This window comes from Opisthocomus hoazin, chromosome 1, assembly GCF_030867145.1.
Source record: "Opisthocomus hoazin isolate bOpiHoa1 chromosome 1, bOpiHoa1.hap1, whole genome shotgun sequence".
In the NCBI taxonomy this organism is placed as follows: Eukaryota; Metazoa; Chordata; class Aves; order Opisthocomiformes; family Opisthocomidae; genus Opisthocomus; species Opisthocomus hoazin.
This window is the reverse complement of record NC_134414.1, coordinates 26,314,538-26,337,978: the sequence shown is the minus strand read 5'-3', so window position 1 is coordinate 26,337,978 and position 23,441 is coordinate 26,314,538. Positions and strand designations below refer to the sequence as shown.

The 23,441-nt window shown below is 46.5% G+C and overlaps 2 protein-coding genes across 4 annotated transcripts in view; one reads left to right on the top strand and one right to left on the bottom strand.

Moving 5' to 3' along the window:
* Positions 1-2,798: 2,798 nt before the first annotated feature.
* Positions 2,799-13,070, top strand: MTIF3 (mitochondrial translational initiation factor 3). 3 transcript variants are annotated; one of them, XM_075419793.1, is made up of 4 exons: positions 2,799-2,865; positions 5,479-5,942; positions 7,691-7,836; positions 9,159-13,070. In XM_075419793.1, exons 2-4 carry the CDS (start codon positions 5,480-5,482, stop codon positions 9,369-9,371), a joined length of 822 nt encoding a protein of 273 aa, XP_075275908.1. In that variant the 5' UTR covers positions 2,799-2,865; position 5,479; the 3' UTR covers positions 9,372-13,070. The 3 variants fall into 3 exon arrangements, with proteins under 3 accessions (XP_075275908.1, XP_075275925.1, XP_075275918.1); XM_075419810.1 differs by having other exon boundaries at positions 2,802-2,873; XM_075419803.1 differs by having other exon boundaries at positions 2,808-2,869.
* Positions 9,351-23,441, bottom strand: part of GTF3A (general transcription factor IIIA) — a 27,294-nt gene continuing 13,203 nt past the window's right edge. Inside the window, exons 2-10 of the mRNA XM_075415140.1 lie at positions 14,100-14,486; positions 13,803-13,903; positions 13,346-13,442; positions 13,066-13,154; positions 12,045-12,118; positions 10,724-10,807; positions 10,082-10,311; positions 9,921-9,980; positions 9,351-9,657 (exon numbers count right to left, since the gene is read on the bottom strand). Of these exons, the coding sequence (XP_075271255.1) occupies positions 9,496-9,657; positions 9,921-9,980; positions 10,082-10,311; positions 10,724-10,807; positions 12,045-12,118; positions 13,066-13,154; positions 13,346-13,442; positions 13,803-13,903; positions 14,100-14,486 (1,284 nt within the window). The 3' untranslated portion in view covers positions 9,351-9,495. The remainder of the gene's footprint in view (positions 9,658-9,920; positions 9,981-10,081; positions 10,312-10,723; positions 10,808-12,044; positions 12,119-13,065; positions 13,155-13,345; positions 13,443-13,802; positions 13,904-14,099; positions 14,487-23,441) is intronic.

Genomic DNA, 23,441 nt, shown 5'->3' with positions numbered 1-23,441 from the left:
TGGAAAAGGAGTAAATGAGCTACTGCAGAATCCGGGAACCTGGACCCACTGCCCCAGAACTCCTGTCTCCTTTAAAGCCGTGTTCAACTCTGACGAGTCCTCTGCCACGTGGCAATGCTCAGCTCAGCACAAGGGAGTTTTTCACCTGAGTTACGTGTGAAAGCCTTGTCTAAGCACTAACGGGAAAAGGAACACTAAGGAGCGCGCAGGGGAGGCTGCAGCCCCTCTCTGCGCCGGGGGCTGTGGAACAAGCCGGCCGCGGCCGTAACCAGCCGGCAGGCGGAGGAGAGCAGTGCCGGCTGCTGCTGCAGAGCCGCGGCAGTGAGGAGAAAGAGACTCTCTCTGAGTCTTCCTCCAAGCTTCCCTGCCGAAACGCCCTGCGAAGGAGGGAACTGAACACAGAGGTGCACAGGGTAAGTGGCCCTCCAGATGCTCAGTACTTTGACAAGCACAAGCATGCAGAAGACTAATCACAAATTTATCAATCCGACTGAAAAATCCTGCTGTCCCACCCGCTGCAACTGGTCCATGACCGAGAGCCCCGGGCATTGCAGAACCCAGCAGTATCAGTGATAAATTCCTGCTGGTGTTGTCTGGCACTTGAAATTTTTTGCATCAGGTGTTGAGAACTACAGCTCCAGTTCCGAAAGCAGCAAGATCTTCACCACAGACCAAAGCAAGACCCATCCTCCACCCAGCGCCCGCAGGTCCGAGCTCCTTGGAGGTGTCAGGCACTGCAGCACCTCACCTCCTCCCTCCGCAAAACGAACGAATGACGGAGTTTGAATGGAAGTAAACGAGAGCCGTGGGTCTCCAGGTGAGCACGCTGCCAGCCAGCTAAGGGCATCCGCATTCTCTGCTGGACATTACGGGTGATTTACTGCACCTGGAATGAACAGCTTCAGGTGAAGGTCAACTCCGGAACACACAAGGCCTGGAACCAGTTTCCAGCATCCTCAGGGGACAATCAAACCCTTCGTCCCCCACAGATCTGTTGGGAATGGGGAGGAAGCTTCCCAGTGGTATCTCGAGTCTCGCATTAATTAATTATATTAATAACACCCACACTGGCAGATTACTACACCTTTCATGTATGAGGGCAAGAAATCTCTCCTTCCACCATCTTCTCTCCTCCTCACGTATTTGCACTTTAAATTCTCTGGGGCATGAACTATCTATGGTTTGGCACAAGGTCTAGCAGAACAGGCCTTGATTTGGCACAAAAAGCAATAAACTGAAAACAACAACTTTGCTAACCAGCTTGGGAAACTAAATGTCAAATGGAAAACTGAAAAAGTCAGATGCAGATTTAGGAATTAAGAAACAAGTAAATGACAGAGTATTGTCAGGGGTGGGGAGAGGATGATGTGCATCAGGCAAAATAGAAGGGAGAAAGCTATGATTAGCTGCATTTATTATGACAGTGTCTTTCCAATAATTAAGACTGCAGTCCCACTGTGACAGGGACATATAAAAACTCAGCCCCTGGACAATTACAGTGTAAACAGACACGAGACAAAGGACAAGGAGAAAGAGTACAACGAACCCTCAGAAAGACCAAGTTAATTAAGGACACACAGCATGAGAAGGCCGTGCTATTTCTTGGCACGCTAAATTTAATTAGAAAGGCACGAAGCAAAACAAACATCAGGTTTAAACTCAACACATTTAAACAAAGGGAAGAGAGAAGGAATGCAAGTTTTAGGCTCCAGAGCACCTTGCTTTCACGCAGGTAGTTTTTATCACAGCGAAGGGGGTTATTAGCTTTATTGCTCCCGCTACCATTGCTGAAAGTTTTCTGCCTCGTGGGGATGGTTCTCCGAGAGGCAGCAGCAGCTAACTGGGAGCGGGGCCGCTGACGAGCTCTTCTCTAATGCATACCGCAGGGCTAAAGATGAATAAAAACATTAAAAAAACATATCTCTCTCCAGGCTTCCGCTCTTTGCCACAACTTCTCTTCACGGTTATTCAAATCCCACGCTTGATTCCCAGACCATGAAAAGAGCAGGAAAAAGCATTTTTGTCCCGCGTTTTCTTATTGCGGAGTATTTCCCTCTCCGCAACCGGCGACTGTTGGATTTCAGTAGTTTACGTTTGCAGAGCGTCGAACCGAGCTCCGTCCTCCCACGGTGCCCTGCGGCTACCCTTGGCGGCAGTGCCTGTCCCCGAGGCCCACGGGCATGAGGGCGTGAAGCCCGAGCGAAGCCAAGGGACGAGCAGCAGGGCGGGACGGGACGGGAAGAATGGGCGCTGCTTGCAGTGCAACAGGCGAAGTCACGGCCGTTGGCCGGGCCGCTAACGCAGCGCTCGCTCCGTTAGCGACGGCTTTCCACACGCATCGCTGCCGCCAAGGAGTTTTAATAAGGCGACATGAATGAATTTTGATCGTGAACCACCACACGCCGGGGACGGCGGGGACAGAGGGGCGAGGGGCTTTTTTGCCCCGACACACCCAGCACATGGGGCACGCGTGGGGCTGCCGCGGTCACGCCCGGGCAGCTTCCGAACGAAGACGACGACGAAGCCGCAGACCTCCGCCGCGCTCTTTTTGGGGAAAGAACTCCTATTTTTGGGCGGGGGGGGTGTGTCACGCACAGCTGCGGCTCCACGCCCCGTCCCGCCCCGCGTGTCGCTGACCGAGCGCGTCACCCCCGGGCAGCGTTCCCCTGCCCCGAGCCGCAGCCCGTAATGGCACAGCGGGGGGTGTGGGGGGACATGGGGACACGATACAGGCGGCGCGACGTGCGGCAGCGCGCCCGGGCGGGGCGGCGCGGCGCGGGAGGAAGAGGAAGGGGCGGAGGAGGAAGGGGAAGGAAGGGGCAGAGGCGGCACAGGCTGGGGCCCCGGCTCGGCTCGGCCCGGCAGGTCGGTAGGTGAGAGCCGCCCGGTGCGGGGCGGGGGGGCGCTGGGACCCGTCGGGTTCCTTCACCGAGGGGCACCGGCGCGGCCCGGGCCGGCGGCAGCCGCACGGCCGCGCGCGCAGGGTCCCGCCACGGGCAGGCCGGCGCGTCTGCGGGTGGTCAGCGGAACCGACCTGAAAACGAGCGCTCCTTGGCGGCGGTGGGCGGTGGGCCCCCTCCGCCGGCTGATCCGCGCCCGTCCGCACGCAGCGCGTCCCTGCCAAGGTCCGAGGTCTGCTCCAGGCTCCAGAACGTCCCCCGTTTGCGGGCCGAGTTTATTCCCACCCACCCCTAAGATATTTATAAGCATTGGGGACCTTTTAAATGCTTATAAATATCTCAAAGGTGGGTGTCAGGAGGATGGGGCCAGACTCTTTTCAGTGGTGCCCAGCGACAGGACAAGGGGCAACGGGCACAAACTGAAGCACAGGAAGTTCCGTCTGAACATGAGGAGGAACTTCTTCCCTCTGAGGGTGACGGAGCACTGGAACAGGCTGCCCAGGGAGGTTGTGGAGTCTCCTTCTCTGGGGATATTCAAGACCTGCCTGGACAAGGTCCTGTGCAGCCTGCTGTAGGTGACCCTGCTTCGGCAGGAGGGCTGGACTAGATGACCCACAGAGGTCCCTTCCAACCCCGACCATTCTGTGATTCTGTGATTCCCGGGCAGGTATTTTACTTGTTCCTGGGCCAGCACTGCTTAGGATTATGAACAGTTCCTTATCCTTGCGGATCATTTGCACCTTCTCCATGTATATGTACACACATGATACATGTTCACACAATCTCATATATATATTTGTAGGCATGTATATATTTATAGAGCAGATACATTCCTCACTAGGCAAAAGAAGTCACACTCTTGCCCCGACTCATCTGGTATGACACCATTTTGGCTTCCTGTATCAGCTTTGGCTTTTCCTGTACTTGCTGCCTTTTAAACATGGAACACCAAACCTTCACAGTTTGATCTTTGTTTCTAAAGTTTTTTGCAGCTGTTAAAAAAAATGGCCGATTTCTGAAGTTTTGAACAAAATGCAAATAATGGTCAGGTGCACCAAAATTGCTGGGGGGATTCCATGAACCAGGGAAGAATGGAGAAAAAAATTGTAAGGGAAGGAATGTCTCAAAGGTTGGTTTCACTAGTCTTCAGGTTTCAAGCACTGGTGTATTTTGAGGCTTGCTTTTAAAGTCTGTAGCTGCGTGAGTACCATGCCAGGATAGATGTCTGTTAACAATTTATTTAAATTTTAATTTGCAAGTGGGGATCTTAGGCATATGAATGTGTTACTTATCTTCCAGTCCCTGTGTTGCAGGCAAGTCTTACCTGTGTCTCTATTTTTCTCTTTTTTTTTTTTTCCCCCGCAAGCTTTTGTCAACAAGAAAGTAAAATACCATTATCGGTGTTTTTACTAGGTAGTTGGGGTGAAATGTCTACGGTAAATTGCCCTTTCCAATTAATGCTACTTAGGTGAATGCTTTCTGTATGTAAGAAATCTAAATAGTTTTGGTAACTAGAAAAAAATCAGCTCACTGTAAATAAGAATGTGCCACCCTAATTTTAATGTTTGGGAAAGTCAATTGATACTTTAAAGGTTTACAGTTAAGGCACTGCTTTCACTTTGGAGCATGGCCAAATCTGTGGAACTGGAGCTTAAAAGACAGTGAAGACACTTTTTTTTTTAATTTATTTTTGTTTTAAGGTTACTGATATAATGTTAGTGCTTACTCCATACAAGACCAAGTAACTAGTTGGATTACTTCCACAAAATGATATTTGGGAAATGGAGAATAATGCACAATTTGGGGTCAGTGCTGCAAGGAGCAAGTTGCATGCTAGCTATGGAAGAGTTTTCAACCCTGGGATAAGCCATATTTTCAAGTACAGTAATGGTCACTTTGTTGTGTTTTAATGCCAAGGGGAAGATTTTGCATGGCAGTCTTACGCTGTATGGTTAAGGCTTTTAAATTCCAAAACATAGAAGAGTCAGGCTGTAGATGTTGGGATGGCTGCTGACATGTTGCACAAATCATCACTTCATTCACTACATGATTAGGGTGGTTATGAATTAATGTGGCTTAAATGAAACCCTTTCCAAAGAATAGTATCAGAACCAGGAAGAAAGTCCTACTGTTAGATGCTTCATGAAAAAAATCTGGACTGAATATACTAAGTGTGACATGCCTTTTTATCTGACAGCAAGTTCTCCATCTTAACCATTGGCTAACCTGGATATACACAAAAAAAAGCAGTGTAAGAGTAGATGCTCTTGTGAGGAGAAATGAACTAGGGAGTTTTGGATTCTTTACAGGTGTTCAGACTCAAATTTTAAAATACTGAAGATAACATCAACTCTTCATAAATTTTATTCATTTGTCAGACTTTCTCTCTGGGTTAAAGCCCTCTGTTACTGTAAAATTACTGTCGATTGCTCAACCTGTGTAGTAGCATCATGCATCTTTTTGAGAGACTAGTTTTAAGGACTAGGGTTTACTGAACCGGAGTCAAGCCTTTCTAATATAACCAGAAGAATTAGACCGATGGGCATAACTTGTTTTTTCTTCTTTCCTGCTTCCTCAGAATGACTGCCTTTGGTGTGATGAAACTTTTATGCCAAGCAAGCAGAAATGAGAATAGATATGCAAAAAGATTCTTTGGCACCGTTCTGACACAAACACCACAAAAGAGGGTCTTTTCTCCACTCTGGATGGTGGTACCTGACCCTAGAAAGTCAACTGTGTTTGGACTTGCTCAACCACTTTGTACAGCAGAAAAACCTCACACGGAGCCAAAAAGGAAAGCAGCATTTGGAAGCGTTGGGCGAAGAATTCCGTATCGGATTTTGCACGTCATCAACCAGGATGGAGAGAGCTTAGGAAATATGCACCGAGCAGAGGCGCTCAAACTTATGGATCAGCATGGCCTGAAGCTAGTTCTTCTTCGTGAGAATGCAGACCCTCCTGTATACAGACTCATGACCGGGCAGCAGATTCATGAAGAACAGCTTAAACGTGCAGAGAAGAAAAAAGCAAGTCCAAAGCCAGGTACGTGCATCATTGACAGTACAACACCAAGCACTTTGAAAAATGTCACATCAAAAGTGGTTTCAGCGGATTAAATCCTCTTACTTGCATTTGTGTAAATCCAAGGCAACATCACTGCAGTTCATGCTATTAAGGATTTGCAGTGGTGAAAATAAAATTTTGGATTAGTCTTCCACAGAGAAGCCTTCTATTCCCTTCTTGGGATTTATTATTTTGGCATCTGCTAGCTTTTTTTGTAGATCTATTTTTGTTTAAGTGAATACAACTAGACTCTAGTTCCATGAGAATCACTGAATTTCTGTTATTTTAGTAAGGCATAAAGTGACAGCCAGTTTTTACAAACAGAGCACCAGAAACACCAATATAATTTTGTCACCGGTAGTTATTCCTAGCTTACTGCTAGGAAGACGAAGTCTGGAGCCCTTTCATGTGCAGAGTAAGAGAACAAGTTTTTCTGTATTGAACACTTTTCAGTGTTTTTTCCTAAGTCAGCCTGCTCCAGCAGTTTAACAAACTGAGTGTGACAAAGAGGTTTTGGAAAAGGCATCTGACCCTGTATCCTCTTATCCTCAGGCTAGCACAGCTATCTGTTTTGGGTAGAGTTCTGATTTTAGAGGAGAGCACTACTGAGTGGTAGTGAGTTTTTCTGTTCAAGAAACTACAAAAAGATTATTCAAATTGTAATTACTTTAGAGAATCTTTAAGGAGGAAGAGACCATAAATTGTTAAATATATTACAAAGCATCATACTTCCACTTGAATATTGCACTTCACCATTCAAGAGAATGGGCTCAAAATGAAGACCTAGCTAGAATCATAGAATCATTAAGGCTGGAAAAGACCTCTAAGATTGTCAAGTCCAACTGTCAACCCAGCACCACCAGGCCTGCTAAACCATATCCCTAAGTGCCACATCTACACGTTTTTTGAACACCTCCAGGGATGGGGACTCCACCATCTCCCTGGGCAGCCTGTTCCAATGCCTGACCACTTTCAGTAAGGAAATTTTTCATAATATCCAGCCTAAGCCTTCCCTGACACAACTTGAGGCCACTGCCTCCGTTGTAGCGCTAGTCACTTGGGAGAAGAGACCAACACCTGCCTCACTACACCCTCCTTTCAGGTAGTTGCAGCCTCCTCTTCTCCAGACTAAATAGCCCCAGTTCCCTCAGCCGCTCCTCATCAGGCTTGTGCTCTGGACCCTTCACCAGCCTTGTTGCCCTTCTCCAGACACGCTGCAGCACCTCAATGTCCTGTAGTGAGGGGCCCAAAACCGAACACAGTATTCGAGGTGCGACCTCACCAGTGCTGAGTACAGGGGCACGATCACTTCCCTACAAGCACTGAAGCTAACTTTAAAACCTTTACATTCACCTATGCTATGCGCAGAATGTAGAAATCCGCACACTAAATCTTTCATTCCGATGCCTACCTGTTGATCTTTGCTAGACCTGCATTATGGGTGGTGTGAACAAAACGGTGATTAAAATAAAAATACTTTAAGCCTTCTGATGCTGAGGAGACTTCCCTGTGTGCCTCCTGGTTACAGCAGTGAGTGCGAGATACCAAGCAGCCACCTTCCAAGGTGAGTGGTGCGTGCTGACTGAGATCGGGATGCTCTGTGTAGGAGAAAGCAGCGTGGGGGAAGAGAGTTAAGCAGGCAAAGCACCACAGGCTGCTGAAAGGGAGCCACTAATAGAGTTTTGTCACATGTTGAGCCAACGAAGTTTTAGTTTTGTTTTAAACAGGGATGGTGCAGAAGGACTTATCCTTTTCTTCAGCTATTGCCAAGAATGACTTAGAGACCAAGATTAAACAGATAGCACAGTGGATTGAAAAGAAATACCACGTTAAAGTTACTGTCCGGCAAGCAAAAGATAGCAATACAGACATGGTAAGTGGGCTCCTGGGAGCTGGACCAATTAATTTCATGACATATGTGTACTTGTATTAACTTCCCCTATTCAGTACTGCCAAGTTGTTTTTTTAATATATCACGTACTGCTAAAGTAAGTGAAGGTCTAGGTCCCATGAAAGTAATGGTTGCCCCATCTGAGCTGCATCTGTTCAAACACTGCAGCTCTAGCAAGGTAGTCCCATAGAGACAATTCAAATACCATGCTTTCTTAAGAATGCAGTTATAATACTGGCTTTGACATTGGAGTCTAAGACGTTCCTGCTCCTTTGCAGCACCACCTTATTAACTGGGCTGCTGAAATTTCGATAATTTTCCTGTCTATGTCTTAAGCCAGCTCACTCACTGAAAAGTTTAACAGTAAGGTTAAGAAAAATTCTGCTGTGTTTTAGCTGGATTATTTCAATAACCTAACTGTTCTTCTGAAGATGCGTTTGTGCAACTGTGGCTAAGGTTAGTTTTCCACTGCTGCGTGAAAAACTACTGGTATGATGTTCCAAGACTGGCAAAGTAAACATCTATAAAGACATTAGGGAGCTGGTGGCAACTTACTAGTATAATTGGTGGACCTTGAGACTCGTCTTCATTGTCATTTGTACAAATGCCTTCTTTATAAAAAGATTCCATGTAAGATTCGCTTTTCCTTTTAATGTGTGTAGCGATTTAGGTTTCCTTGATGATTTTCTCTAATAAATTCCTGGGAAAAATTGTGATATCACTTCATCCAAAAGGAGCAAAACGTTTTATAGAAATTTGAATTCACGGGGAAAGGATAGTAGGAGGAAGAACTGGATAGGGGAGAGAGCAGAACATTTCAGGGCACAGTCCAGCTTTAGGTTGTGTTTAAATTTAAAAGCTTAATTATGAGCTTAAGAGTTCAGCTTGTTATATGAATGCACTGTATCACTCAGTTCAATACTACCATTCTGCTAACCTTAGAACAATACCACCCTTGAAGAGGAATGCCCCAATGCCCAAATCTAGTGGAAGAGGAGGGTGGGCAGGAGTCAGATGCAGTCCACTTTCACGGACGCCTTTAAACGAAAAAGGATGACTTGGGAATTCAGCCTAAGTGTTAAGAAATAGCTTAATCCCTCTGGTGACATCCCTAAACCCGCTTCTGCATAAAGAACAAATGGTTAGCAAAGGACAAGCTGAACTGCTCAAACCAGGACTAGTAAACTAGCTCGTTTTAGCTAATAGCTAAACCACAAGCAGGAGATCATGCCATTACAGAACAGCCTGAAATACTTTTCTACCTGTGTTTGTGCATTTAGTCCTATTTTTCTCCTTCTTTTCAGTTCATGCTTTTTGATCGGATTTTGGAGGCTGTGTCCGAGAAAGCCACTTATCTTTCCAAGCCAAAAGTTACTAGAGAAGGAGTGAGTACCTGTACCTTGAGACACATGTCTGACAAAGAGTTGAAAGCATACCAGAAGACAGAAAAACAGGACAACAGCGCAGTAAAGAAAGATGAAAATCAAGATCTGAAGTCAAGTGAGTCGCATCAGTGACTTTATGAAGAGGTGTAAACAATATTAATTTCTTATTTAAAAAAACCCAAAACTATAAACTTAGTAAAGTTATTGTTGAGCTTTGCACTGGTTATTCCATGAAGAATGTTGTCTCAGTTAACCTCTACTGCAGAGTCAGAATTTCAACAGCTGGTATTTCGTTTTCCATGGGCTTATCCATTGTCTTGCTTTCTGTCACAACCGCATCCTTTCCAGGCTGTGTTTTAGGAGGAATGTAGCCGCTCAGACGAGAGGCTAAGCTTCTTTTAGGACGAGAACGCTTTGCCTGGCAGAAATACATCCAGAATTAGCAACTTCACATATCTAGGGAGCAAAGACTACTACTGGGGGGCACAGGGAGAAGAAGAATTTAATGAATAGGCCAGCACTGCATTATTTAAAGGAGCTTCAGAAATTAAGAATCTCCCAAATTAAGTAGATAGCTGGCCTGTTTTCCTGCTTGAAGTCACAGTCTAAAACACATAATGTTTACCCTCCTCTGAAGTGATACGGTAAGGTTGAGAGGACTTTTTCAAGCGTATAACTTACTTTCACGTTCAGCTTTCTCTTTTCTGGATCATGTACAACTGCGTGCCTTGCTAGGCTCTGCTACAGTTACAAAGAGCATGGACAAAAAAAAAAAAAAGGTTTATCAATTCAGATTATGCGATTCAGATTAGGACAGTGTGAAAAAATACAAAAATACATACCTTCATTGCAAACACTCTTCCACAGCCTGGATAATCACAAGAGAATGGTTTTTTCTCCTCATGAAAAGAGAGGATATGGTTTTGAAGGTTAAATACAGTTGTGTAAGTTCTCCCACATCCTTCTCTTGGGCATCGGCAGACTTCCCTCTCCGCAGCATGTGTTTTTTGATGCTGCTTCAGGTAATCTTTCCGTTTAAAAGTTTTGTAACACTCGCTGCAAACTATCGGCTCTGAGTGGGAGAGAGACAGACAGAGTATAAATTAACACCTTCTTAAAGGACCTCAGAATCAAACCCTAGTAGTCCCCCAGAACAAAGCGAAAATCCACACGAAATGCATGGAACTCAGAGACTGGAAGACAATAATGCAATATGAATTATCCAGATCTGAAATCCTACACTACACCATTTCTCGTTAACTGGATCACAAAGCAAAGTTAGTATACTGAGTAGCATTTTCATCAGGTAAAGATCTAGCCAGAGTGACAACCATTTTACCAATAAAGTGTCAGTAAACAAGTTTGCTGAGGCATAGTGACAAGTTGATGAAAGGAATTCAGCAAGGACTCCTCTTCAAATTAGCAGTTTGTTCCCTATCCATTTCAAAAGTTAAGTTCTATTTACTAAAGCATTTAGAGTTTACCTGTATGACTTTCTTTATTATGCTTCAGAAGCTCTGTCCAAGTTTTTCCAGTATATGTGCAGTTTTCTTTCTTGCATGCATAGCCTGTTAGGCACAAGAGAGGTTTACAGTCACAAATGTTCTGGCAAACACAGTCCCAGTTTTACAAGGGGGAACTCCACGTCCAGCGTTTGAAAATTAAGGGCCAGTATTCCTCCTCTCCTCCCATACTGCATGGTGATGGGGCAAGAGGCAACAAGCACAAACTAGCACATGACAAAATCCTAACTGGTTTAAGGAAGAAACCGTGTATCACTGACAAGTTGTCCGGAGAGGCTGTGGAATCCCTACCCCTGGGAACATTCAAAACTCAACCGGACGCAGCCCTCATCAACCTGGTCTAACTGACCCCGCCTCAACCAGGGAGTTGAACCAAAAGACCTCCAGAGGTCCTTTCCAACCTAAATGGTTTTATGAAACTATCTCTCCTGGCTTCAGTAAAACTAATTCCTCACCAGCCATACACTTTCACTCAAATCAATGAAAATAACTGCAGTAATACGTATTATTTCTGTATAAATATTTGTTTTACATATTAAAAAAATAAGGTCTTGACCATAGAGTAATATTCCAGAGTCTAAAGAGACTCTACCATTCTGTCAAGCAGACAGGATGGTTTTCAGACGAACCACAGAAAGTCAACACTATCTAAATCCCAGGACTAGAAAGGTCAAACAACTGTGAACAAGTCCCAGTCTTAAGAAAGGAACGCAGTATGAATCGCAGCTTTTTTGGATACTCTTCCTAGTCTCTTGGGTTTGTCTGTTTTCCTAGCACTGGAAAGCACGTTAACTGTCAATACTGCTGAAAGAATGGACAGGAGTGTAGCAGGATTAGGTCAAACATACATGACCACCTCCTGACAATTCCACTTGAATACCTTTCACCATAGGTACATTAATAACTTAAAAAATGCAAGCCTACATGGTTCTGCCAAGGCTCTGTAGGAAATCCGTGGCAGCACTGGCAACTGATCCTAACCTCTGGAGGTTCTAGGCTAGTGCCTTAACCCATCAGCCCGTCTCCAGATGTATTATTGACAAGGAAGCACATCAGAAAAAATGACTGAAGGAACGCTGAGCTCTGTTCAGCCTGCCACAAGCACATTGTAACTGAACACTGCAATGCCTTGCAATTGTATCCCATGTGACTATTCAAAAGGGGTGCTCCTGATTCGTCTGTCTGGATCACTAGGCCCAGAATACTTTCGTGCCTGTCACACATCCCTGCATACTCTCTTTCCTTTGCCAAAACATAATTAAAGCAAGGACAACTGTATTACCTTCATGTATCTTCTCGTGCCGCTTTAGTCGACTTGGTGTAGAAAAGTACTTTCCACATCCTTCATTATTACATCTAGGTATAAAGTACACTGGTTTAGTTTCTTTCACTGCATTCATGTATTTTTTGTTCTTTAAGTCAAGAACAATTACAGTGGACAAAATAACCGGAGTTTCTCCTTGCCTAGAGATCTGTTCTGTCCCTCCCGCTTTGTAAAAGTAAATTCCATAATAAGTTGCTAATAGACGACTCTGATCCCCTTGGAAAACTACAGTATGATTTCTGTGTATACAGAAAGTTAAGCATCAGTTAAAGAATCAGACCTCGTATCATCCCCATACAGTAGGCTCTTCAAACATAAAAGAGAGATGGAAAGTGGAAGGTTTAAGTGGCTTGTACCTGATCTAGCCATCAGAGCAGCAGCAGCAGAGCACTGACAGTATTTTTGTGTCTGTCACCCAGCCACATTAGTGCACTCAAGTGAAACACTCGTGTTAAGTGTGTTCCGCCTGTAAAAAATATAAGACTAAATTTTGCTTTCATCAGATCTATACTGATGTGTCATGTAAATAATGTAGTTCAATGCACAGCTTCTCAGAGTGGTGTCCAAGCCTCTCACCTTTTTTAAGCTACTTACTTCACTGTTAGCCAAGTCACTGCTTTTTACTGGAAAGGAGAGGTAGCTGCATTTTTCATTACCATGCAAGCTCTTATGCTTGTATTTCAGACTGTGTGAACTAAAAACTCTGTGTGTGTGTGTGTTTATTTTTCCTGTGGACCTGTGATAAACCTTAACAAGATGTCCAGAATGCTGAAGTTACAGAGCACCAAGACTGCTGCTCAAAACAGACTACCGAGCAAAGGACGAGTACAAGAAGTGTACTTGCAGCCATGACTACAAATTCATTCTTTTTTTTTTTTTTAAATGCAACATGAGTGAAAAGGTTGAGGAAAGGCACCTGTTTTCATCTACAATGTTTAAATTGAATTGTTAAAGTTCACTATTAAAATTATCCACCTACTTGAACGGAGGTTCATTGGTGTGGTGACTTTGATGAACTTTAAGTTGTTGGTGTTTCTTGAAAGACTTGTTACAGCCTTCAAAGTCGCACTGTTTAGGAAATTAAGTTGTCATTAGATGCCAAATAATGACAGCCCGGTCCACACGTGTTTGCTGAAATCCCAGTCCCAATATTTGAACTTACACAAGTACAACATAATAACAAGCTGAAGTATTCTACTAGATACACAAAAAGGAGCTTGCTTAGCCTCTGCTTTACAGCATCAAAGGCAATTCCTCACCACATACTGCTTCTGCTGATTCTGATGCTTGCGCTCAATGTGCTTCTTTAAGTTTGATTTTGTCCCAAACTTCTGATTGCATCCATCAGCTGCGCACCTGCAAACGAACTGCAAGTTCTTATTGTCATTCTCGACCAGTGACTTGTTTCCTAGACAGACACAAACCATCGGACAAGAGGAATACATCAAGAATAACCGAAACTCACAACCCAAACATAAAAATTCACTTTCAAGACACAAAGAGGCTAAGTTACAATGGAAAGCCACGGGAAAACACATCAGAAGAGATTTTTAACTGAACACGTAGGAATTCCTAGCTCCCAATCCATGCCGTGAAGCTACTCGGGGCTCAGTAACGGGAGCGAGCTGCCCCGCGTCCCGCCTTGCGCGCCCGCTGTCAGTCGTTTCCGTGAGGACGAGCACGAACCGCTTTCGGAACTAAAGAACCCGGTCTTACTCGAACGGCTTCTCCCCGGTGTGCGTGAGGAGGTGCCGGGCGCGGTGGAAGTCCCTGGTGAAGCCTTTACCGCAGCCTTCGTAGCCGCAGACGTAGGGCCGCTGGAAGAGAGAGCAGGGCTGCGCGGAGGCCTCCACCCGGCCTGCGGGGCTGGGCCCCTGCCCGCAGCCCGCCTTCCCCGGGACGCCCCCCGCGACCCCCGGTCACATGGAGCCTCCCGCCCCCACCGACGAGGAGGGGAGCCCGAGCGGGAACCCCGCGTCCCTCCGGCCGGCGGCCCGGCGCGGCGCGGCTCACCTGGCCCGTGTGCCCGCAGAGGTGCGCGTCCAGCCTCCAGGCCTTGTTGAAGGCGGCGTCGCAGTCGGGGAAGGAGCAGATGAAGCGGCGGGCGGCAAGCGCGCTCCCGCTCCCGCCGCCGCTGCTGCCGCCGGGCGGGGACGCGCCCGCCGCCCCGCCGCCGCCCCCCGCGCTCCCCGCCATGCCGGAGGACACGTGACCGCGCCCGGGCGTGGAGCGTCCCCTCCCGCCCCGGGAGCATGCGCGGTCTGGCGGGAGCGGCCATGGCGGCGGCAGTCGTCCCGCCCAGGCATCATCCTCCGCCGCCCGCCCCGGCACCCAGGCGGGTGCAGCCCGGGCTGGAGGGTCTCTGCTGCCCGGGGCCCGCGGCGGAGGCGGCCCGTCGCCCTAGGCCATGGTCAGCGCTGTGTCCCCAGGCTGGCTGAGGCCGCAGCCAGGAGCGGAGGACACGGGAGGGCTCTGGGCTGAGGGGCTCTGGTACCTCCCTGGTGCCTGGCGCCGTGATGAGGGATCAGAGAATCGTCTGGGTTGGAAAAGGCCTCAAAGGTCGTAGGCTCTAACCATAAACCTAACACTGCCAAGTCCACCACTAAACCATGTCCTGAGGTGCTACATCTACACGTTTTTTGAACACCTCCAGCGATGGTGACTCCACCACCTCCCTGGGCAGCCTGTTCCAATGCTTCACAACTCTTTAATGAAAGAGATTTTTCCCAATATCCAATCTAAACCTCCCCTGACGCAACTTGAGGCCGTTGCCTCTCATCCTATCGCTAGTCACTTGGGAGGAGAGACTGACATCTGACACCTGTGAATGTAGCAGATGTAGCGGATGTAGATATAAGTTACCACTTCCGGTCTCAGAATCATTGCACGACACATTAATTCAACCCAAAGCAAGTCTCGTGTCTTTGTGAATAATTGGTAAAGTTGTAAAATAAGAGACTCCTAATAATCCCACTTAGACAGCTGGGCCTTGGGAGAGCAGATACGCAGGACCATGAAGATAAGCAGGCTACAAAGTGACCATAAGACTGTAACAAAGCAACCTTGAAGGGCATGGTATGCCTGATCTTAGAACTGAGTTTGTGCAGAACCAAAGGTCAACTAGCGGACACTGTGATGCAGAGTAGATAAGCCTTCATCTAAAGACCCCCAACGACCACCTGGGGATGCTAAAAGACATGCAAGAAGGATATTAACATATGATAATGAGTTATCGGAAAAACCATGTATATGACAAGCATTTTTTTGGAATGTAATGAATATGTAAGTTAACATAGCATAAATACCTAGTAATGGTGTCTTTTGGGTACACACGTTTGGGCAGAGCTGTCCACTGTGCGTCCAGCGCTGCAATAAAGAAGGCCCGCTTTCTAAAGCTCCAAACTTAAGTTTTAGAGAGTGAATTATTTTGCCGCTTTCTGGTAACACACCTGCCTCACTACAACCTCCTTTCAGGTAGTTGCAGAGAGCAATAATGTCCTGTCCCAGCGTCCTCTTCTCCAGATTAAACAGCCCCAGCTCCCTCAGCCGCTCCTCAAAAGACTTGTTCTCCAGACCCCTCACCAGCCTCATTGCCCTCCTCTGGACACACTCCAGCACCTCAATGTCCTTCTTGTAGTGAGAGGCCCAAAACTGAACACAGTACTTGAGGTGTGGGCTCACCAGTGCCGAGTACAGGGGCACGATCACCTCCCTACTCCTGCTGGCCACGCTATTCCTGACACAAGCCAGGATGCCATTGGCCTTCTTGGCCACCTGGGCACACTGCTGGCTCATCTTCAGCCAGCTGTCAGCCAACACCCCAAGGTCTCTTTCTGCTGGGCAGCTTTCCAATCACTCCTCCCCAAGCCTGTAGCATTGCATGAGGTTGTTGTGACCCAAGTGCAGGACCCAACACTTGGCCTTGTTGAACCTCATACAACTGACCTTGATCCATTGACCCAGCCTGTCCAGATCCCTCTGCAGAGCCTTCCTATCCTCAAGCAGATCGACACTGCCACCCAACTTGGTGTCATCTGCAAACTTACTGAGGGAGCACTCAATCCCCTCATCTGGATCAATGATCATTACATGGACACATCATCTGGTCTGCTTTGCACTATTTGAGTTGTCACCTGAGCTTTATTTTAGGAGATATTCCCCATCTACTGCAATTCTCCCCATAGAGTGAGCGTGAGGGTCAGAGGGAGAAAGCTGGAACAGGACAGTGACAAGGGAACCATGCCGGGGAGAAAAACTCCCATTCCTTCTTCTCCATATGTGTCCTGAGAGCTGGGAAAGCCTAAACAGATGGTCATGCTTGGAGCGGGCTAGGGAAATGGGGGAGGAAAGTGGGGGGATAAGGAGCAGGAATGAAGCATGTGAGGGCTGAATGGGAGAGGAGGGGACATGTGCAGTGAGATGGCAGGAGTGCTGGAGGATCGGGTACCTAACGGGTGCACACAGTGCGTGACAGAGAGGGAAGCTGCTGGGCAGAGCGAGGAGTTCATGTCGGGGCAGAAGCAGATCCCCATGGCCCTGGGGATGTCTCTATTCTCGCTCATCTGTAGCAGGATTAAGGGGAGGGCTGAATCAATCGGTCAGACCCTCACAAAGCTATGGCAGGATATCACCTTGGTTTTGGAAGGGAATTCAGTCTGAAAAATCTCAGTTTTTAACAAATACTAACAAAACACATAGAAGAAAATGTTGCTACATTTTTTTCTTTTTTGTTATTATTGCAATAAAAAACAAATCTGAAATTTAAAAAAATAAGTCAAAAATCTTCCTTTTTGAGACTTTGCCTGCGAAACCACGATATTGCCTCAGGCCTCTCTAACACAGGTGAGGAAACAGCGTGCAAGGGAGAAAACTTTGGAAAAGGTGGCTACTTGCTACACAGAGAACAAATATTCATCACATAGGGGTTTGCGCTATGCAATGCTTCAACAGAGTCCTCTGGGATTTTTAATCCAATTTTGGAAATATATAAATAGAGGATAACTCCAGGCCTAAGGGGTTCTCACTGTGTTGTGCTGTTGGTGTCTTCTGAGGTGACTACAAGAGGGAGGATTTTGAAGAGTCCTCTAGCAGAGCTGGAAAGAGCAGTGGGTTCCATTTCAGATTTGATCTTCTTATTTTCCACTGTGGGAGCTGGAAGATAAACCACCTGAGAGGTAAACATATGCAATGGAGAAAAATAAGACTGAAGGTGTACATTTCCAACACAAGGTCCACACTTCTACTGATAAATTTTAACAATCTGTAAGCTGAAAAGGATGAAGAAAACCAGAAAACTGAGCTTGTTCTTTCCCTCAAGAAAAAAACTGGAACACACAACTCCCTCACACACAAATAAAAACCCCCCATGGTAGTAAATCCCTCAGACTCTGATTAAAACTACTCGTTTAAGCTGGGAGGATCTACCCACAATTAAATATCAACCCAGCAAAGACTGCACATAGTGCTGTGGATACTCATTTCCCTCCAAAGAATTGCTGAGTGGATGGGCCACGTGTCTTTGTCTAGCAAAGGCTCTTTCATTTTCCAACCCCATTGTTCTGCTGTAGGCAAAGTTATATTTATTTCATCTCCAAGAACAGTTATTGCAGCACCACTGAATCCAAAGATCTTATGTTTATGAACATTACACAGAAATTATTTCAACGTGTACTAAAATGCAGATAAATATGTTTTAAATGTACTTGCAGAGTAGCTGTGGAATTGCAGGAGTGATTGCATGAGAAGGTTTGCAAACTGGAAGATGATTTTTGCCTGTAGGCTTATTGCAGGCTAAGTATTGGCTGTTTGAGGGACCAGGTCTAAGATCCCTTGGCCTGGAGGTGGGATGCAGAGTGACTGTGACTTAAGAATGGTGCTAACTACTATTTATGTGTTTTTAGCTGGTCCCTGCAAGTTCTGAGACCACAATTGCTATTGCGATGTCAACAATTTTGCAACTAGTCCAGGCATGTGTCTTAAATAAAAGAAAGGCTTTTGGCTTTCCGGCGTAGGTGGAGAAATGGTGTTGAGTAGCTCAATAAGGTTAGCAATAGTTGTCAGGAAACTTCCTGCAGTTTGTGTAGAAGTTTCTCGGTTATGCATGGTCAACTGTCACACCAGGTAGGATGGAAGTGGAACAAAGCAAAGAAGTGATTCTAGTATTTCTTATAAAGGTGAAACTTTGGGCTTTACATTAGTAGAAATGTGATAATATTTCTGTGGCGGATGTGCTGGAAACCCATGGTGGTATGATCCGTAATCAGTCCAATGGATTACTTGGTTGTGAAGGCAATAGTGTGGTTTTCCACCTACAGGTAAGACAATTCATCTGTGTATGACAGCAATATGTTAGATCCTCTCTCACAGAGCAAGCAAATGTAGCTGAAAAAGGCTTTTTCCCCTCTTGTCATTAGATACCTCAAAGCACAGAAAGGTTTTTTGGTGGTTGTTCATTTTTACATAGTTGAAAAGGGAATAGACCATTGTCTGTCTGATTATTTCCAAGACTGTAAGGAAGCTCTGGAAACAATATTTGAGAAGATAAAAATAATGTACTGCAGTCAAATGTTATGACTTTGACTGTGCATCGATACTTGCAGCAGGTGATGCTAATGAGAACTCAAGACATGATTTTGTCTAGAAGTTCATGGGAAATCAGCACAAGTATGTCCTTCCGGATACTTGCTCAGCCCATATACAGCATACTGTAGCAAAAGATGTTGCAGATAATCCCTTATTTGGTTATAAAAGTTGTGAAAGTTCTCAATCATTTTTCCTCATCAGCTACCTGGTTTCGGGGTTGCAGATGATACTCTGTTTTGGTGATATGGAATACACAGGAATGTTGAGGTGTATCCCCACCAGATGATTATTTCCATAGTCTTCAGTTGAAAGGATGTCAAAATGTTATGCAGATGTTGGCAGTCCCAGAAGACATTTAGCGCAAATGCCCTCTTGAAACCACTGAGTCCTTTGAGGGTGACAAAGGGATGTATCTTCTCGATTTTATTCCAGTGCATTAGTTGAAAGGTAGTTTACAGGAAATGTAATCGTTCTTGAAGCTTTCAGGCTTGACAGAAAGCAGCATACGGCTAATTAGGAGGAACACTCTATGTAAGTGGTAAGTAAAGCTTGTGCTTCAGGAGCCTGGCATTAGGAAGTTATCTACATCCCAGCTTAAATTCTATCCCTGATATTTCTTAAAAATTGTGGAATTAGCTACTTTTGTCTGTCCAAAATGCAGCAGTGAAAATAACATTTGTTTGGGTAAACAGCTTTGGGAAGATTGGAGAAACTTATTAAATGTTATGTTAACCTGAACTCTAAACTGAAGTTATGTTCAATTTCACAAATAAAAATTTATTATTTTATTAAAATGCATGACAAGGCATCCAGATTGCTTAGTACTTTTTGAAATAATAAATTATAAATTATTCTAACTGAATTATGCATTTGTGTACTGCAGAATTGTATGACTGGGGGGAAAAAAACACACACTTCATGACGCAAAATGCATATTTCTCTAACACAGTCCTTAAAATGACACGTTGCAGTTGTTTGCAGAGTAGTCATCCCTTACTCCTACCATGAAGGCAGTCTCCCTCACGCTGTTCTGCATGCCAGAGACAAAGCTGTTACTTGATACCAGACTTGGCACAGGACAGCCCAGGTTGGAAGGGACCTCGAAAGATCATCTGATCCCACCTTTTGTGGAAAAGGGAGCCTAGATGGGATTATCGACCACCTTGTCCAGTCACATCTTGACAAAAGTTGATGCAGAGGAGTGGAGAGAAAAGGCTGTTCCTCTTAAGCATTTGCATCGCATGGGATTACTAAAAACAAAAATGAAAGAAGACCACAATGGGAAAAGCAATCAAGAGAAAGCCCCAGAAAGCTGGCTGCTTTCCTCATTCGGATGAATGTGGGTGAGAGGAGTAGGGAGTGGGAGAAGGGCGGTGGTGGTCGTTTGCATCAAGGAGGGTTAGCCCAGCCGCACTGTCTGCTGTGTTAGTGCTCTATCTTCCCTGCCATTCTCCCCAGCTCCGGCCTGCTTGCAAGGTTGTGTGGACCCCAACCCCTCAGCCCTCTTTCCCTCCTCACAACAACAACGGCTTTATTCTCTCCTTCATCAGAGCATGGGCTCTTCCTCTTTCCCTAAATTACAACCTTGTCTAAAGGAGAGTAAATGAAGCACGTGTGAATTGTGCAAATGGGACGCCAGAGGTAAACTGCAGTTCAGATAATGTTTCCTTGATCTCTCTGTTTACAGCTGGTTTGTAATTGTGCCGGTGTCCTCCGGAGCCCTTTCTAGGGATTTCTGGGAACCACAAAAACATGTTAGGAGCAGGATGGAGTTAATCAGTTGGACTTTCCTGCTGCTATATTCAGCCTAGCAAGCCACCTCCGGCAGATGTTTCTGCTTTTAGGCCACCGGGAACTTTATTGACTGTCTTTCCCTGTGTTGAAGAAGCATGTAAAGCTATCGAAGGCTGGTTTTCCATTAAGAGCATTTTCTTGTCAGGTGATGTTTTTCTGTCTCTGCCATGACAGATTTGAATTAATCTCTCAGTAGACTGATCCCCCAAGAGAAAAAATAGAGGAAATCTGTGTTACCTGTTTTTCCCTCCTGCCTGCAGGAGGCATAGGCTGTAAGCAACGGCAGAGCTGTGTGGAGCAGTGCCTATAGCCCTCTGCTCTCCATCAACCCTCCCACCAGCTATCCCCACCTGCCTATTTAGAATAAAATTTCTTTCATGTCATACAACTCGAAACAGAGCCAGGTCCCGGGTGTTCCTTACATGGTTTGAGGCCAGTCGGTTAATATCGCTGCCTGGGTCTTGTATCTCTACCTGTCTCCCAGGGCTTGTGTGACAAGAAGGGAAACTTGACTGTGAGCACCCGTGTGAGCTTGCTCCCCACAAGATCCCTCCAGTTGTGATGGGGGAAAGGAAGCCTTGGGCACAGCCCCTCCGTGGACTGTGGGGTGACAGAGGACCCCTCTCCTGGAAAACACCTCCTCTCCCTGTTCCTGCCCCTGCCTCACTGTGTTCGCCCTGAAGGATTTACCTACTTGAGCGTTCAGCTCACCCAGCTGTTAGACAGGATCAGACAAGACCAGGGTAAAACAAAATGTCCCCAATTCTCCGTTTCACCATCATCGTCCCCCGAAGTGAGCAAGGTCACTCCTCAGTCCCCCGGCACAACTCCAGGAAGGAGCTTCCTGCCCGAAGGGTGTTGATGGTGTTACCGGTCCTCCTGGGTCATGGCGCAGCCCATTTTCAGAAGGGACGAAACACCCAGCATTGTGCCTGCCCTGCAAATGGTGGCTTCCCGAATCGGTCCCAACTGTTTGTTCTCGCAGCGCTGGCCTCTCGAGGCATCGCATTACACGGGTCAATAAGGACAGCAGTCACCTATCTGACCAAAACTGCAGGTGCAAAATTATGCCTGCAGCTCTCTGGGGCCATAAAAGCAAGGCATCCTCCAAGGGCGGGTTGCAACAGAAGCTGCCGCACAGTAGCTGTACGAGTCCTTCCTCACCCCGCGGGGTGCTTCTCCGGCACGTAGTCTGTTCACTTGGGAGAAGGAGAAACACAATTTCACCCGTCCTCTCCTGGCAGCAGTGGCTGGGAGGGATGGTTGTTTTAGTGGACCATAACATTATTGTAATAATTGCTGCTTCGTCAGACAGAATTATTAGTCTGTCAGTAATGCGTTAGACAGCAACACTTGTCTCAAATGCCTGTTAATTATCTAAATAAGCAAATTTGCTTCCTTTCCCACCATAGTCACTAGTCTCTTGTATCATTCATGGAGCTGAAGCTGTGATTTTGCAAATACCCCTGCAAGTATTTATTACAAGGGCAGTCTCCTCGAAGCGCAGAGGCTGCCAATGTGAGGAAGAGATGCCAGACTGGTTCCCCACGGCCTGATTCAAATCCTTTTGAAATCAGTAGAGAGATACTCTCAGCCTTTCATGGCTTTGGGTTATATCCTCAGATAGTAACTTTTTCCAGGCAGGAATTTTGCTTCAAACGTCTCTCACATACCCTTGAGAGATTTGACAGCTGATAAAATACTCAGCCTTAAACCAATACAGCCAGTGGAGCCCCTGAATATAGTGTATTTTTCTTAATTTACATTTTTTCTCCTGAGGAAAGCAACAATCAGATATGCTTTCTTGTGCAGAGTCAGACTTGCAGCAGCATTTTCGTTACTCAGAGATGTTCAAAACCAGAGAATGTGGCATTCCATGTAAGGGTTTGAGGTTGCAGACAGCCACCAGGCTTCAGTGCATGCCCTCTGCCCGCTGCGCAGCCAGGGTTTGCCCTCCCGTCCACCATCCCGCGCTGCCCTGTGCCTGCTCGCGTGCCAGCATCCCCTCCCCATCCAGGGCTGCCTGCCCGCTCCACCTCACCCAAGTCAAAATCCCAGGCAATCTTCCCCCCTGCCATCATGGGCCAAATGATGGGATGGCTTCCCCACAACGCCCTCCGCTCCACCCCTCCACTGCTCCCATCGCCCCAATACAGCCCAGACCTTCACCCGGCTGTCGTGAGTTCCCTGTCCCTGAAGAAAGAAGAGCATCTTCAGAAGGTGAATTTGTGCCTTGAAGCTGCAGCCCCCAAGAAGACGTAACATAAAAGCAGGTCCCACGGGCAAGCGTGGGACAGGATGGATGGCAGCTGCTGGCATGGGTACAGAATCCCTTGGGCAGGGTGGTCCCAGCGGTGCCCGGTGGCACATGAGGAGCCTGGAAGGCATCATCCCACCAACTTGAGTTGTCTCAGGATGTGCTGGGAGCCAGCCCCTCTTTGCCTCCCACCTAATGAAGGACAAAGAAAAGGAAGCTCCTAACTCTCCACCAGCCTGCACTCAGGTTAAAAGCCCAGAAGCCACCCAAATTCCTCTCTTTTTCGTTCAAATCTGCACAGAGGCTGGAGTGCAGTGGCTGCTGGAGGAGTCTGAGACAAGGAAAATCAGAACTGGTCCCCAAGGACACTGTTTCATACTAATCTCAAAACACGAGTTTTCTCACAACAGTGTTCTTTTTATTCAGGGATGTTAGCAAGAACATAATGAAAGCCACCGTCAAAACCCAGGTGAATTTTTCCACCTCTCGGAGTTTTGCCTTCCTGGCTGTGGCTGGTGACCCTACAAGCACACAGCTGTAAGGCTGCTGCTCATTTGGGGCCATAAAAAGAAAACAGTGTGTGCTTAGAGAAAGCAGATAGAGCCATCTAGTGACAAGAGAAATGCATTCTTCATTTGATGCTGTTAAAGATCTTCACAAGCCCCCAAAAGCCAGTGTTGGCCACCAGGACCCCTTGGCCTGCAAGGCATGGGCAGCCCTTC

Excerpts from the sequence above, each read along its gene's own strand:
- MTIF3 (XM_075419793.1), top strand. The coding sequence starts at position 5,480 with ATGACTGCCTTTGGTGTGATGAAACTTTTATGCCAAGCAAGCAGAAAT. Across the intron at positions 5,943-7,690 it reads AAAAGCAAGTCCAAAGCCAG|GGATGGTGCAGAAGGACTTA; the intron begins GTACGTGCATCA and ends TGTTTTAAACAG. Across the intron at positions 7,837-9,158 it reads AAGATAGCAATACAGACATG|TTCATGCTTTTTGATCGGAT; the intron begins GTAAGTGGGCTC and ends CCTTCTTTTCAG.